At 42.1% G+C, this 17,401-nt stretch overlaps 1 protein-coding gene across 1 annotated transcript; it reads left to right on the forward strand.

Moving 5' to 3' along the window:
- The first annotated feature begins 409 nt into the window (after positions 1 to 409).
- On the forward strand, positions 410 to 17,401 carry LOC133485120 (equilibrative nucleobase transporter 1-like). Its single transcript, XM_061788494.1, has 13 exons — positions 410 to 624; positions 1,184 to 1,391; positions 3,689 to 3,818; positions 4,454 to 4,500; positions 9,584 to 9,660; positions 10,756 to 10,848; positions 10,937 to 11,076; positions 12,135 to 12,238; positions 12,319 to 12,462; positions 12,544 to 12,651; positions 12,959 to 13,145; positions 14,692 to 14,815; positions 16,566 to 17,401. The coding sequence occupies exons 2-13, from the start codon at positions 1,205 to 1,207 to the stop codon at positions 16,695 to 16,697; spliced, it is 1,473 nt and encodes a 490-aa protein (XP_061644478.1). The 5' UTR covers positions 410 to 624; positions 1,184 to 1,204; the 3' UTR covers positions 16,698 to 17,401.

Consider the following 17,401-nt stretch of genomic DNA (forward strand, 5'->3'; position numbering starts at 1 on the left):
TTGGATGAAACAGCGATGGTAGGACTGATGGAATGGAAATTTCATTAAGTAAAAAAGCTATCCGATGGAAGCTTTGATAAGCCTGGTTCTGTGCAATTTGTGTAAAATCAGAAAAATATATACTCAAGTAAAGTACAGATACCTGTAAATCTAATATAAATACAATAACAAAGTATTTGGACTTAGTACCTTTCCACCACTGGGTTCTGTGTGAAAGGGAAAAGACATTAGATACAGTTCTTGCCAGATCTTCAGTTCTGGCTCTGATGCAGCTAGTTTGTGGGATCACTATGTGAAATACGATTTCGTCACGTGTTGATCTTGTGAATGACGGACTTTGACCGAGATTAAAGTTAAGTGCCTGTGTTTGGACATCGGCCAGGAAAAAAAGGGCATTCCAAGACAGCTGTCAAGCAAACAAATGTAGATCTGATATGAGCTTGAAGTATGTAATTTTTTTAGATTATGAGAATGCCAGTTGACAAAAACAATAACACATGACATTTGCGCAGCGATTGCAGATTAACAAAGAGGAGTTGCTCTGTATAAAGGAAGTGTTTGAGGCAGTGATAAAGTGACAGGATTTAGGAAAGCAGGTGGGGACCTCTGCTGAGGAACGACAAGGTCTGTATTATTTTTGTTTTGGGTTGATGTGGTAACTTAACCCTTACATACTGTTCACTTTCCATGCGCACAGTATGTTCCCTTCCGGCCAGGAATATGCTCATAATAATCTATAATCTATGAAAAGTTTAACTTTTTGAATAAATTATGGAAATAAATAAACTTTTCCATGATATTCTAACCCTTCCGGCCAGGAATATGCTCATAATAATCTATAATCTATGAAAAGTTTAACTTTTTGAATAAATTATGGAAATAAATAAACTTTTCCATGATATTCAAATTTTTTGGAAAGGTTCTGTACATAAGAATGACCTTTTGAAATATTTTCAGTTTTGTGTATTTTAGATCACTTCAGAAAAAGTCATCAAATGTAGGGGTAAAAGAATGGCATTTAGGGTATTTTTATTGCCGTCAAATATCAAAAACAGGTCAATTTTCACCTGAACAGTATGTTAGAGTTAACATAGTCTATTAGTCAATGTGGATTCAACATACAGTAGACAGAGGATTAACAGGTGCAGATTTTTATCATTTCGTATCATCTCCTCCTTGCCAGGTGTGTGTTCACGAAGCTTGAATGATGTTGCTATGTTCAAAGCAACTCAAAGTACAAGTGCTCACCTTCATCACAGGCCTGGTGGAGTGTCTGTTCTTTGCAGGAGTCATGTTCGGGTGGGCCTCACTTGTGTTCATCTTCAAGTCGCAGGGGTTCTTTGGCTCTTTTTGTGTCAATACCACAAACAGTAATAGCTCGCAGATCCAAGGTCAGTTTGCTCTTCTCCCCTCTGAGTTTGAGTTATTCTACTTTCACCTGTGCAGTTTCTTCTCTGCTTGCTCCTGCTTCAACTTAATTTTTTTTCCCCATTTCCCATTTTCTAGCAGCTGCTCGAAAGTTGCCAACATTTACTCAAGAAAAACTATGCTGTTGTCATTTTTAACTAAAACTTGTGAGAAATAATAGAAATTGGAAGTACAGTGACTACAGTCTTCTCAAAATGAGTATTCAAGGAGTATTCCAAACAAACTGTCCCTCTGAAAACTGTTGGATTTATCAAAAAGAAATGTATGCGATACAAGCAAAAACATTTTGCCTTAGAAACAGAAAAAGGATTTCATGAAATGGTCCTCGTGGAATCCAGACTTCAATAAATTATTTGAGAGTCTTGAAAAAGTGGCAGTACCAACTTTCATGATTGGACCTCTCCCAAACATTGACAGGAGGATAAACAAATTCAGCCGGCCGCTTCAGTTGAACACCTGGCTGTTTAGAGTTGATATGACCAGACAACTTCATTTCATTGAGAACTTTGATATTGTCTGACAAGGAGAAGGCTTGTTTAAAGGGAAAAGGCCCACACCAGAACAGAAGTGGTGTGAGACAACTGACGGACGACTCCGAGGCATCAGAATATCACACCTGTCACTGACAAAAACAGTCAAAGAGCATCTGCAGTTTGAGTCCATCGAAGAGTTGCCTTGATGAGTCACCCAGTAGACTTCTAAAGTCTGTGCTGTCCAATATCAAACCTGCCATTCTAAGGTACTGTAAGGTCATAGAAAATTGGATACTAATTTGCTTCTTCTGTCCAGGAATGATTTTAATAATTTCTAATCCAGATTTAGGCTGCCTGGCATGGTGGAGACTGGTTAGCACGTCTGCCTCACAGTTCTGGGGACCCGGGTTCAAATCCGGCCTCGCCTGTGTGGAGTTTGCATGTTCTCCCAATGCCTGCGTGGGTTTTCTCCGGGCACTCTGGTTTCCTTCCAAATCCCAAAAACATGCATGGTAGGTTAATTGAAAAAAACTCTAAATTACCCATAGGTGTTGATGTGGCTGCGAGTGGTTGTTTGTTTATATGTGCCCTGCGATTGGCTTACGACCAGTTCAGGGTGTACCCCGCCTCTCACCCGAAGATAGCTGGGATAGGCTCCAGCACGCCCGCGGAAAATGGATGGATGGATTTAGGCCCCACCACAGGATTGAGACAGCTCTGATCAAGGTGACATATGATGCAGATGCATGCAAAGTCTCAATCTTAGTTCTGATGGACTAGAGCGCTGCCTTTGACATTATGTGATCTTGTTGGTGTTTTGAACCTCGGGTGAGGATCTAGAATGGTGCATACACACACACACACACACACACACACACACACACACACACACACACACACATATATATATGGCCATCTTGCTAGCTTGCAATGCATTGTAGGTGGAAGTAATCAGAGAGTTGAGTTGTTTTTAGTCATTTTTATCTGCACTGTACATTTGCACTCCAAATTATTCAACATTCATTGTAAATTGCACACTTGCAGTCAGACATTTACATATACTGGCCAGATGTTTAGACAGTCTTTGAAATTTCGTGTTTCACTCAGTTTACATGTTTTTGTGTGTATGCTGAAAAATAATTATACACAAGATTTCAATGGAGAATAAATCACATTTATTTCAATTCCAATGTCTATTCTTCAGAATCAGCAGTAATGACAACCTTTAAAGGGGACATATTTTGCCAAACCAACTTTTTCTATTATTTGGAATGTAATATTGTCTCTATGGTGCCCCAGTAAACATGTAAAATATGAATTAAAATTGTCCACGCATTCCTGACGTCCAGATGTTTTTCTGCTGAGATGCCTGAAACCAGGTCATTCGGATTCGCTTGTCTACATCAGTAGCGAAGATCTCCACCTTCCTTTTGCGCTTCTGAGCCAGTGCTGTCAACATAATAAACACGTGTGCTCTCACAAGTGGGTCTTCTACACAGAGGCAACCAACCAGAGGAAAGGGGGTGGTCTTAGCCGTATATGGACAATGCAGATATAAAACTGGTTCAAACAGAAGTAGCTGTCAGAGGGGCCTTACTTGGGGTGTTATTTGAAATTAAATTGACACTTTTATACTAGGTCCATGTTAGAAATTCACACTATGGAGGTCTAAATAGCCGAAATACGGGACCTTTAAGTTGTTGCTGCAAAAACGTCTGTAAATTTCCAGAATGTTATGCAATATTTGTAGTTTTTATTCCGTTAGTTTGTTTGTTTGTCTTTATCAGATTGCAGGGGGCAGGATGAACAGTTCTCTCTGGTCTTCACCATTGCATCCTTCTTGAATAATTTCCTGACATTCCTAAACGGTGTCATCTTTGACCGCTTTGGCACCTTGGTGGCTCGGCTCTTTGGATTGTGAGTGCTAAAATAACATATTTAAGGGGACTGTATAGTCATCTTCCGCTTTTGTGGTGATTTTTTGAATGTATTTATGAAAATTTGGCAGGCTTTTTAAATAAAACTCTTCCTTGTGGTGTGTCAAATTCACAAGACAGTTTTTGTCCCTTTAAAATAACACCACACAGTCTATGTTTGAACTACATTTCATAAAACGATGACAGTAAAACATGAAGTTTATCTGCATCAGGTACGTTTTTAGAGGGTTGAACCCGTCTCTCTACATTGCATCACTGTGCAATCATGATATAGATTAGATGACCTAGACTCTAGGTTACATTAGTGCCCCATGAGAGCTCATCGGGTTTGCTGTGGGAAATTATTTTCCCTTAATTGAGCCAATTAATTTTTATTTCCTACAAAAAAGTATCTTTGTTTAATTATCTATGCCAGTGACATATAATGACAAGCAGAACAATTAAATACTGTCAGAAGGTACATAATTAACCTGTGTATTCACTTTTCGCAACAAGTTTATTTGGTGGTGTGCCATGATATTTTTTCTGATGTAAAATGTTTGCTTTGACTCAATATAGGTTGGGAAACAATAACCTAGATGAGTACAAATAATGACTTGTGTTTTGTTGCACCAGAGCTCTTCACACTGGGGGTCTCTTGATGTTGGCCTTTGCAACTCCAGGTAAATATCTACATATTTCTATTGCCCAAACCAGGCGTCCCCACCCTTTTTGAAACTGAGAGCTACTTCTTGGGTACTGGTTAATGAAGAAGGCTACCAAATGATCACTTTTACAACATTTCTATGAAGTGACCCATCACTGGTGAGCTCACGGGCTACTCATCAGGTCCTTGGGGGCTACCTGGTGCTCTTGGGTACCATGTTGGTGACCTCTGGACACTGTACAGCGGAATCTCAATTTAACTAACTAATGGGGCTTGGGGTCGTCCGTTACATCTGATTGTCCGTTATATTGAAGCACTTTTATTTGTGGTTGTATACACCCTGGCGGCACGGTGGCCGACTGGTTAGAGCGTCAGCCTCACAGTTCTGAGGTGCGGGGTTCAATCCCCGTCCCCGCCTGTGTGGAGTTTGCATGTTCTCCCCGTGCCTGCGTGGGTTTTCTCCGGGCACTCCGGTTTCCTCCCACATCCCAAAAACATGCATTAATTGGTGACTCTAAATTGCCCGTAGGCATGACTGTGAGTGCGAGTGGTTGTTTGTTTCTATGTGCCCTGCGATTGGCTGGCAACCAGTTCAGGGTGTACCCCGCCTCCTGCCCGATGACAGCTGGGATAGGCTCCAGCACGCCCGCGACCCTAGTGAGGAGAAGCGGCTCAGAAAATGGATGGATGGATGGATGTATACACCCTTATTACCGTATAGTACAAAATTATTGTTTTGTACTTTTTTTCGTGGCCCAAAATACCCAGTAAAGTACAAAGGTATTGTAACTAAGTATATAAAAAAGCTTGAAAATATTAGAACATTTTTTTATTTTATCCAAACTTACCACGCTGGTGTGCTTGATGTAGATATTGTTGACATACTCATAGGCAAGTCAAGGCGGGTCACTTCCATGAGGACGCAAGGAATTAGTGTGCTTCCTAGTTCCAAATCCATTGCCAGAGACAAATAGCTTGACAAATAAAAAACTGTTACTTCCCCAAAAATAGTATGTTCCAGATTCCAAAGACTTGTGTGTGTCGTATTCCTTCTAAAGTTAACACTGCCGCCATGCTGCTATCTCTCTCTCTCTCTCTCTCTCTCTCTCTCTCTCTCTCTCTCTCTCTCTCTCTCTCTCTCTCTCCCTCTCTCTCTCTCTCTCTCTCTCTCTCACAGAGTTCTATGCAACAACAGAACTCCTGCCATCATGGCTGCCACATCAATGCATGCCCTGGCAATGTTACCACATTCAGCATGGCCACCAAATTTCAAAGCATTGCCTTTGATGGAATGACGCACATTCAGCATGGCTGCCATGTAGGCACGAGAGGCACGTCTGTTGGTTGGATCTTCTTCTTCTTTTCCTTTCGGCTTGCCCCTTTAGGGGTCGCCACAGCGTGTCATCCTTTTCCATGTAAGCCTATCTCCTGCATCCTCCTCTCGAACACCAACTGCCCTCATGTCTTCCCTCACGACATCAATCAACCTTCTCTTTGGTCTTTCTCTTGCCTGGCAGCTCCATCCTTATCATTCTTCTACCAATATACGAACTATTTCTCCTCTGGACGTGTCCAAACCATCGAAGTCTGCTCTCTCTAACTTTGTCTCCAAAACATCGAACCTTGGCTGTCCCTCTGATGAGCTCATTTCTAATTTTATCCAACCTGGTCACTCCGAGAGCGAACCTCAACATCTTCATTTCCGCCACATCCAACTCTGCTTCCTGTTTTCTCTTCAGTGCCACTGTCTCTAATCCGTACATCATGGCTGGCCTCACACTGTTTTATAAACTTTGCCCTTCATCCTAGCAGACTCTTCTGTCACATAACACACCTGACACCTTCCTCCACCAGTTCCAACCTGCTTGGACCCGTTTCTTCACTTCCTGACCACACTCATCATTGCTCTGGATGGTTGACCCCAAGTATTTAAAGTCCTCCACCCTTGATATCTCTTCTCCCTGTAGCCTCACTCTTCCCCCACCACCCCTCTCATTCATGCACATATATTCTGTCTTCGGCTAATCTTCATCCCTCTGCTTTCCAGTGCATGCCTCCATCTTTCTAACTGTTCCTCCACCTGCTCCCTGCTTTCACTGCAGATCACAATGTCATCTGCAAACATCATGGTCCACGGGGATTACAGTCTAACCTCCTCTGTCAGCCTATCCATCACTACTGCAAACAGGAAGGGGCTCAGGGCTGATCCCTGATGCAGTCCTACCTCCACCTTAAATTCGTCTATCACACCTACAGCACACCTCACCGCTGTTCTGCTGTCCTCGTACATGTCCTGTATTATTCTAACATACTTCTCTGCCACTCCAGACTTCCATATGCAGTACCACAGTTCCTCTCTGGGTACTCTGTCATAGGCTTTCTCTAGATCTACAAAGACACAATGTAGCTCCTTCTGACCTTCTCTGTACTTTTCCATCAGCATCCTCAAGCAAATAATGCATCTGTGGTACTCTTTCTAGGCATGAAACCATACTGTTGCTCGCAAATGCTCACTTCTGTCCTGAGTCTAGCCTCCACTACTCTTTCCCATAAGTTCATTGTGTGGCTCATCAACTTTATTCCTCTATAGTTGCCACAGCTCTGCACATCACCTTTGTTCTTAAAAATGGGCACCAGCACACTTTTCCTCCATTCCTCAGGCATCTTTTCACGGGCTATAATTCTATTGAACAAGCTGGTCAAAAACTCCACAGCCACCTCTCCTAGATGCTTCCATACCTCCACAGGAATGTCATCAGGACCAACTTCCTTTCCATTTTTCATCCTCTTTAATGCCTTTCTAACTTCCACCTTACTAATCATTGCCACTTCCTGGTCCACCACACTTGCCTCTTCTACTCTCCCTTCTCTCTCTCATTTTCCTCATTCATCAACTCCTCAAAGTATTCTTTCCATCTACCTAGCACACTACTGGCACCAGTCAATATATTTCCATCTCTATTCTTAATCACCCTAAGCTGCTGCACATCCTTGCTGTCTCTATCCCTCTGTCTGGCCAATATGTAGAGATCATTTTCTCCTTCTTTAGTGTCCAACCTGGAATACATGTCATCATATGCCTCCTGTTTGGCCTTTGTCACCTCTACCTTTGTCCTATGTCGCATCTCTATGTATTCCTTTCGCCTCTCCTCGGTCCTCTCAGTGTCCCACTTCTTCTTAGCTAACCTTTTCCCTTGTTTGATTTCCTGTACTGTGAGGTTCCAACACAAGGATTCTCTCCTTTCCTGCCAGAAGATACACCAAGTGCTCTCCTGCCTGCCGCTCTGATCACCTTGGCTGCAGTGGTCCAGTCTTCTGGAAGCTCCTCCTGTCCACCAAGAGGCTGTCTCACCGCTTCCCGAAAAGCTGCACAACACTCCTCCTGTCTCAGCTTCCACCACATGGTTCTCTGCTCTGACTTTGTCTTCCTCATCTTTCTCCCCACCACCAGAGTCATTTTACACACCACCATCCTATGCTGTCTAGCCACACTCTCCCCTCCCACTACCTTACAGTCGGTAACCTTCTTCAGATTACATCGTCTGCAGAAGATGTAATCCACCTGCATGCTTCGTCCTCTGCTCTTGTAGGCCACCCCATGTTCCTGCCTCTTCTGGAAAAAAGCGTTCACTTCAGTCATTTGAATCATTTTTGCAAAGTCTGTCCCTCCTTTCCTGTATGCCATACTTACCCATCAATTATTCATCACCCCTAATTCCTTCACCAACATGTCCATTACAATCTGCACCAATCACAACTCTCTCTCTGTCTGGGATGCTCAGAACTACTTCGTCTAGCTCCTTCCGGAATTTCTCTTTCACCTCTAGGTCACATCCTACTTGTGGGGCATAGCCACTAATCACATTATACATAACACCCTCAATTTCAAGTTTCAGCCTCATCACTCGATCTGATACTTTTTTCACCTCCAAGACATTCTTAGCCAACTCTTCTTTTAAAATAACCCCGACTCCATTTCTCTTCCCATCTACACCATGGTAAAATAATTTAAACCCTGCCCCTAAACTTCAAGCCTTAGGGCCTTTCCACCTGGTCTCCTGGACACACAATATATCAAGCTTTCTCCTAATCATCATGTCAACCAACTCCAGAGATTTTCCTGTCATAGTCCCAATATACAAAGTCCCCACATTCAGTTCTAGGCTCTGTGCTTTCCTCTTCTCTTTCTGCCGAAGAACCCGCTTTCCACCTCTTCTTCGACTTCGACTTCAACCCACAGTAGCTGAATTTCCACCGGCGCCCTGCAGGTTGACGGCGGCGGTGGCGGACGTTGTTAACCCGAGCCACGACCGATCCGGTATGGAATTCTTTGGATGAACGCTCATCTTTGTTTGGCAAAGTTTTAAGCCGGATGCCCTTCCTGATGCAACCCTCTGCATTTATCCGGCCTTGGGACCGGCCTACAGTTTGCACTGGCTTGTGCCCCCCTTAGGGCTGCATTGTCTGTTGGTTGGATCTAATTATATTATATATCTGTTACCCGGAAATACGCATGTCCCAGTCTCTGCTGCGTTATTAGGATTCCAAAATAGTTTCCAGGAAGGACACGCCCCGCTGCAACATGATTGGCTCCTGTGTCGTGGGAAGGGCTGGCTACGCAGATATAACGAGATGGCCATCTGAAACATGTATCACATTTGTACGAAACAAAAACAAAGAAGTTTGTTTAGAGTAAGGGTCACATACTTCTTTTCCTGTCTGGAATCAGTAGGGCGTGTTCTACTGGGATACAGCAGCCAATCTCAGTGCAGCATTGCATGTCCTGGAGGCAGTAAGATTAGAGCATGGCGTGTGCTGCCTGGAAACTATGAGGGAGTTCTAATAATGCGTATCTGCCTCTGTTGCACCTCAGCACCAGTAAACAACAGTGGCTAATTCTGGAACTCACAGACTTTGTCAACGCTGGTTTAAGTGACAACTGGAAACTATTTTTGGACACATGTACTGTCCAGACGGTCCGTTACTTCCGATATCCGTTAAATCAGGGTCCGGTAAATCAAGGTTCCACTGTATACATATAAATATAGAAATCTTCACGGAGGATGCTCTTTGTTCTGATTTTTGTCTTTTTCCACTAGCTATGTCCATGCTGCTTTACCCAGCGCTGTCATTCATAGCTGTCGGTGGCATGATGCTGCTCCTCACCAACATGCAGGTAGGTAGTTGGCAGTCAGGAATTTTACATTTTTGTGCTCTTCAAGTGACTCTTTCAGCAATGTAGAGGATTTACCAAGGCATCGGTTAACTTGGCAAGTTGGTATGTTGTCCACAGTGTGTATGTGCATGTGCATGAAGCAAATGCACATTGCAATCTTATAAATTTAATGGAAGAACCTCCGCGTGTATGGGACTAAATGCATTTTCCACAGATTAACAGAGGTGGGACCAAGTCATTGCTTTGCAAAGCACAGGTCAGTCTCAAATATTTGCCCTCAAGTCCCAAAATCAGGTCCCAACCACGAGAGAGGCCAGTGCCCAGTCAAGTCCCAAAGTCCGAGACTTTGAGTTTCAAAGTCTAGGACTTGCGTCTTGACTGGAGCTTGAAGTCGAGACAGGCAAGTCCTGAGTCAAGTTCCAAGCCCTGTTTCAAAGTCTAGGACTTAATTGCGACTTGACTTTGAGTTTCAAAGTCTAGGACTTGCCTGTCTCAACTTTGGACTTGACTCTGGACTTAAGGGCAAAGACTTGAGACTTACTTGTGACTTGCAAAGCATAGACTAGGTCTGGCCTTTGTAAACTGCATTTCTGGGTCTGTTGGTCTGACAAACTGTCGTAGTTCCATCTAAACTGTTGCAGATTTTACAAATCATTCGTGACTAGACCTCTCTCAAGCACTGCAAAGCTTGGTCTGATACTTGTTGGCTGTTAATAAAGTAAAAAAAGCCGATTCACAGACGAACAGAGCAAGAAGTGCCCATACTCCCCACCAAAGAATGTCACGGCCAAATCGCTAAAAACAGTCCAAAACAGGTTAGCACATTGCAAAATGAACACTGAATGAGAAAAAAATATTTTTAAAAAAGGATGGAAAAGTACAATTTAAGGAGAACATTAGCAGAGCTGTTGGTACAGGGTGCCGAATCAGAGGCTCCTCTTTGCTTTGCATTGTGTTAGTTGCACTTAGAGCACTTCAAGTTGCTTTTTTGTGGATAAAAGGCGCATTAGTGTTCATTCATTAATGACTTAAGAGAAGGTTGCTTGAACACACAATGAAATGTGACACTCATCCAATTAATTTATTCTCCTGAAGGTGGCAAATCTGTTCGGTGCTCATCGTTCCACCATCATCACTATTTACAACGGGGCCTTCGACTCTTCCTCGGGTGTCTTCCTCCTCGTTAAAGTGCGTCTAAGTGGTTGTACATGGCTTTTGGCATTTGTCGAACTCCAGGTTTTATTTATCAGTGATAGTATTCACTTTGCCCCCACAGTTGGTATTCGAATCTGGCATCCCTCTCAGGGCCAGTTTCCTGTTCTTGGCCACCGGCAGCATCCATCACATGTTCAGGACGATCTTCCTGTTTCCTAAAACCTCAATCCCGTACCCGCTGCCTGACCACTACAAGTATGGGTATGAATCTTAAACACTGCTCATCAGATAAGGCATGAAAGGATGAAGGTGGGAGGAAAAAGACAAATCAGGTCGTTTGTATCTCAAAACACTCTCTAGTCATCTTTTCCCATTGAAATAAATGGAAATGCAACTAATATGCTCTAGCCAACCCCTCCCCCCCCCCAAAAAAACAAAAAAACATCAACATTTGTTTTTTAATGTTTGCCTCAAATTTTTGCTCAACATTATTGTACTGTATAAAAAAGAGTTTTAAACTGTGCGTAAAATGTGAAGACAAAACACGACTGTACCTAATGTATTGTCCTTTTTCTGTTAGGTTTAGGGTTAGGGTTAACAATTTACCAGCTAACCAGCTTATTGGTGCATTAGCACTACCAACTGGTATTGTCCTTCCACAGCAAGGAATCCAATGTGACTTGCTGGTGGCCGGATTTTGTGAAGCTTACTGCCGCCATCTAGCGGTGGGGATCTGTAGAGCACTCGTATCTCAAACTTTGCTCGTATCTCGAGACACAAAAAACGGGCTTGCATCTTGAAAAACTCAGAAGTTAAGTCTAGTCACTCATATCTCAAGGTACCACTGGAATAATATGTCTCCTTTAAGAGTTTAACTTTTTCACATAGTGGCGGTTTCACTCTTTGTATACTTGATTGTTCAATGAATCTTCTTCTTTTCCAACGCTTTCTGAGGCAGTGTAACATTAAATATACACTACTCACAAAAAGTTGTGGATATTTGGCTTTTGGGTGAAATTTCAGGATGAACCTAAAATGCATTATAACCTTTAGAGGGGAACTTAATTTGAACTGCTTCTGCTTTTTCCTTGGCAATAACAAGAGTTGTGGTTCTAAGTGGGCCAAGCTGATACCATATGGGTGATGTAAATCACTGCTGATCCCTCATTGGTCAAACTGATTTTTCAATGCTGCAACACGGTAACATTTAAGGACATGCTGCAAGAAATGAAGATTGAAAATCAAGTCACTCTTGCTCTAATAGCAGATAGTACAGTAGTATACCCGCTGTTTTCTCTGATAGTCCTCTCTGACCTCAGGACATCCTGCCGAAGACCAAGGAGGTCCAACGGAGCTGTGCAGACTGACTTCCAAATGCCAAATGATGAGGGGCCACCTGCAGAGGATTCACCTGTAAAACCTGGTGTGTGAAATGATCAATTATTATAACCCAGTCTTCATATAAATCATGCCTTTATATCACATCTGCATTGTCTTCCTCAGAGAAAACCTTCCGTGAGTGTGTTCTGTCCAAATTCTTCTTCTTGGTCCTCCTCTGGTTGTGTGTGATCCAGCTGAGACATTACCTGTTCATTGGCACCCTCAACCCCACGCTGGAGCGTCTGGCTCACGGAGACACAGCAGTTGGTGTGCACACGTGCATGCATTCGCTCACGCCCAAACACACATCACACACACATCCACCTCCATGCATTTGTGTGTTGGCAGTGAGCCAGTACATCAACGCCTTCGCTTTCACTCAGATGTGCGGACTGCTGGTTGGTCCCATTAATGGCTCCATCCTGGACCGACACAAGCGCAAACCCGATGTGGCAGGTGCTTGTACGGCTGATGTGGTTGACCGTCTGGAGCTTCTCACTTAGCACACACACATTGCATCTCTGGTGAAGCCTCATGTAAAAAGATGTATGCTTTTCCAAATAATGTCCAGTATCCAAGTGGAAAAATTGAAATGGGGACATGGCACAGTACAGTATATACTAACACCTGTAATGGGGAATTTCGCATAATCGGCAGGTGTAGTGGTGGATTACATGAAAGTTGTGCATTCAAAAGTGATCAGTCAGATGTCTTTTCTTCTGTGTGTGTATGCATGTGTGTATATGTGTGTGTATGTTCACAGGAATGAGTAAACAAGAAGCAGACCTAAATTCTGCAGTTCTCTCTTTCTTCCTGACGTCACTGCTGGCGTTGGTGTTCTCAATTTGCGCTTCCATCCCAATGCTGTCCCTTCAGTACTTCACGTTCGTCATGCAAGTGGTCAGCTACAGCTTCCTGTACGGTGGAATGGCTGCTTTCATCGCAGTGGCGTGAGTAAACTTGCGGGAAAATGTTTTCAGAAAACTACAACAAACTTTGCATTCCCACTCAAGGTTAGCAAGGCAATGCAGTTTTTCTTTTCTTCTATATAACCTTGGGGGCTCAGTAGAATACTATCTTTTGGTAAATAAAAAAAGCAACAACACAGTAAATAGTAGTGTCCATTCTAAACAATCAATACAAAACACATGTCACTGATCACTGATTAACAATAAGCGTAAGAAAATCAGGGCAAAGTTTTCGCCTGCATTCCATCCATGTTGGTCAAAAGTCAACCATCACTAAAATGGATTACGGCTATCTGATGCGGGTGTCTTCCACCATGCTGCCCATAATGAAACAACAAACTGAAATTCTCCTGCTATATCGCGGTCATCGCAGATTTTTCAATGCCCTCGCCTGTGGGAAAGGAGAGCCACAATCGCAGATGTTTTAATCAATTAAAGTGTCTTTCAATGTGTTTAAAGCATGTGGGAAGGGTAAAGTTATGTTTTAAAACACATTTTTTTATATGGTCTCTCTAGGTGGGGCTCAAACGTATCCACTGTGATAAATGGGGATTCATTGTATTCCTTAATGGCCGCATTCAAGGTTCTAATCCTAAACCGTTCGAGAATGGTTTTAATTTACTTAAGAGGAGAATGAAGTTGACTGCAATGTCTCGGCAAAGTATTTAAGTAATAATTCTAAAGGTGTGAAGGCTTTATTTTCAATTATGGTGAGTGCACAAATACCACTGAGGCGAGCACCTGAAAATGGAGGTATTCTACATTGAATGGCTGTAATTTATCAATGTCAAATATATTTTTGTTAAATCTGAACGTCTGCACTGTAAAATCACATCTTGTTTTATTTCAAACCCAGAAGCATAATACTATCCAAATACTTGTACAGTGGTGGCTTGAGATACGAATAACCCGACTTGCGAGTTCTTCGAAATACGAGCCGTCATTGGGCCGAACAACCACATGACTTTGCCTTGAAGTCTGCTAGCTTAGTACTAACACATAATGGGAAACGACATAGATGGTCTACAAAGAATGACTAATTTTACTGCGACTAACAGAGAAGCTGAGACCGAATCCATGTAGAATACTGTGCGCATATTTTTATTTGTATTATAATGTCCCAGGTGGCTAAGATGTACACACCAGAAAGAGCAGCACAATGTCCACTGAAGTGAAGCAAAAAAACCTGTCAAAAATGTTCAGCTCTTTACATACTATTTAATTATGTCATTGCTACATGTTTTTCGAAAGTACAATATTAAAGAGTGCTGTCTTACGTTTTAAAACATATTCTAAATATTTGTGTTGTGGTTTTTTTTGGTGGGGGGGGGAAACATTAATGAAATTTCCATTCATTTCATTTGGGCAAGGTTTTAAGTTACGACCATGCACACGGAACAAACGAAATTCATATCGCAAGGCACCACTATATAAAATGAATGACAAAAGCAAATTAATTGTGCTTTACTCTAGGAGTGTTTAGTGACCTTCATTTGTCTGTGTTCTTTTCGTCTGTGTATATGTGTAGTTTCCCGCCGTGTCACTTTGGGAAGTTGTACGGCCTCCTCTTCGCTCTCTCAGCAGTGTTCTCCTTACTGCAATATGCCTGCTTTGCTGTGGTGGAACAACTTCTGGATGGAGATCCTTTATATGTGAGTGCATGACTACAGTATTGTATTACATGTTGCTACAATCAAATGTGGACAAAATCGCTGTTAAAGACAGAAAAAGTAACAAAGATAATGGACTAACTTGAAAAGGAATGAAGCAATAATACATCTAATATGCTAAAAAATTTATAATAATAATCCATCCATCCATCCATTTTCTGAGCCGCTTCTCCTCACTAGGGTCGCGGGCGTCCTGGAGCCTATCCCAGCTATCATTGGGCAGGAGGCGGGGTACACCCTGAACTGGTTGCCAGCCAATCGCAGGGCACATAGAAACAAACAACCATTCGCACTCACAGTCATGCCTACGGGCAATTTAGAGTCTCCAATTAACACATGTTTTTGGGATGTGGGAGGAAACCGGAGTGCCCGGAGAAAAACCCACGCAGGCACGGGGAGAACATGCAAACTCCACACAGGCGGGGCCGGGGATTGAACCCGGGTCCTCAGAACTGTGAGGCTGACGCTCTAACCAATCGTTCACCGTGCCGCTATAATAATAATCAAGCATTGCAATTAAATAGTGGTCCGACAGAAATGTAAAAAAATAAAAAATAAATATAACCAGCCTGGGCAAAATATAGTGTAACACTCTCTTTAACGGAAAGATTTTGTTGCACAACCTTTTCAGACAAACACTGCAAAAAAAAAAAAAGATTTCGGTAACTCAATGATAAATATGTATATAAAATATTATTCACGGGGCATAGGAGCTGATCCCTGCTGTGGATAGTGGAAAAAAAACCAAACACTTACACTCACTTACATTTTAAATAACCTATATTGAAGGTTAAAACTGTAAATATACTACAAAATAATATCCCAAAACATTTCAATATGATTTAAAACTCAATTTACAACATTACCCTTAAAAATAAATAAATCAATTATTTATTTAAAAAAAAAAAAAAAAAGGGCACCCTAAGTGCACGAGAAAACTCCACTAACAACCCAGGCTAAACGTAACTTCCCCCCCCCACATACAAAGCTTGCCTCTCAGTCACTTCAACATACTTCCTCGGACCAATGTCGGTACTATTTTCTTATTTAAGGTCTTGGCACAATTTTGTGGCATCTTAGGACATTTCAGATAGAGCACAAAAACTGCTAATACTGTACTTGAGGGTTATTTTTTAACAAATAATGGAGGACTCGTTAAAAAAATAAATAATAAAACGCTATTATGTGAACAGTGAACCACAAATGTGCAGGGTATTACAGCAAATGGGATTAAACAAACCAGCCCCAGAACTCCAACCGAGCCTCGTCCATGTTTTACAATAGGTACAGTGTGGTTTTCTATAGACAAAGGGCAATGGCAAAATTGTTGGTTCCCTGACGTGAAACAAAAACCCATAATTGTCACTGAAAGAACTTGAAACAGAGGAGATTGGAATTTTCCAAAATGCACATTCACAAGCTACAAAGCTCCGAGGAAAATGTCCTTTGAAGTGATAAAATTGGAGCTTTTGGCATGTCACATCAGCTCTGTGTTTACAGATGCATAAAGGAAGAATAGAAAGACAAGAATACTATACCACGGTGAAACATGTTGGTTCTGTTCTGTTCTGGGGCCGGCACAGGATGTCCTGAATCTATACAGGTTGCAATTATAGAAACATCGTATTGCAATTGACTCAAAAGGTTGCACAGCAAAATATCAATTGAAGGGTAGAGTATTTTTGAAAAATAAAGGTATACTGTAATCATCTCTCCATTCATGCGCCTGCAGGTGAACATCGCTCTGACCGTGCTTATCCTTTTCTCCTTCAGTCATCCCCTGAATGTATTTCTGCACTGCCGAACGCTCGCGTCCAAGCGAGCCAAAGAGAACACAATCACTAATACAGTCACTGTTACTTAAGCAGTGTTGATGCTTTCACTTACCTTGAAAGCATCCAATGATATGCCTTGTAGAAAATAAGATTTTGGTACCACTTTACAACAAGGGTACCCTCATAAAGGGTTTGGTTCTTGGCTTTATAATGCGATACAGTGCCATGAAAAAGTATTGGCCCCCTCGTCAAATTCTTAGATATTTGCATGTACAACCCCAATTCCAATGAAGTTGGGACGTTGTGTTAAACATAAATAAAAAGAGAATACAATGATTTGCAAATCATGTTCAACCTATATTTAATTGAATACACTACAAAGAGAAGATATTTAATGTTCAAACTGATATTTAATGTTCAAACTTTAGCAAATAATAATTAACATTGAATTTTATGGCTGCAACACATTCCCAAAAAAGCTGGGACAGGGTCATGTTTACCACTGTGTTACAGCACCTTTTCTTTTAACAACATTCAATAAATGTTTGGGAACTGAGGACACTAATTGTTGAAGCGTTGTAGGTGGAATTCTTTCCCATTCTTGCTTGATCTACAGCTTTAGCTGTTCAACAGTCCGGGGTCTCCGTTGTCGTATTTTACGCTTCATAATGCTAATGGGAGACAGGTCTGGACTGCAGGCAGGCCAGTCTAGTAGCCGCATTCCTTTACTACGAAGACACGCTGTTGTAACACATGCAGAATGTGGTTTGGCATTGTCTTGCTGAAATAAGCA

This window comes from Phyllopteryx taeniolatus, chromosome 10 (genome assembly GCF_024500385.1).
Source record: "Phyllopteryx taeniolatus isolate TA_2022b chromosome 10, UOR_Ptae_1.2, whole genome shotgun sequence".
NCBI lineage: Eukaryota > Metazoa > Chordata > Actinopteri > Syngnathiformes > Syngnathidae > Phyllopteryx > Phyllopteryx taeniolatus.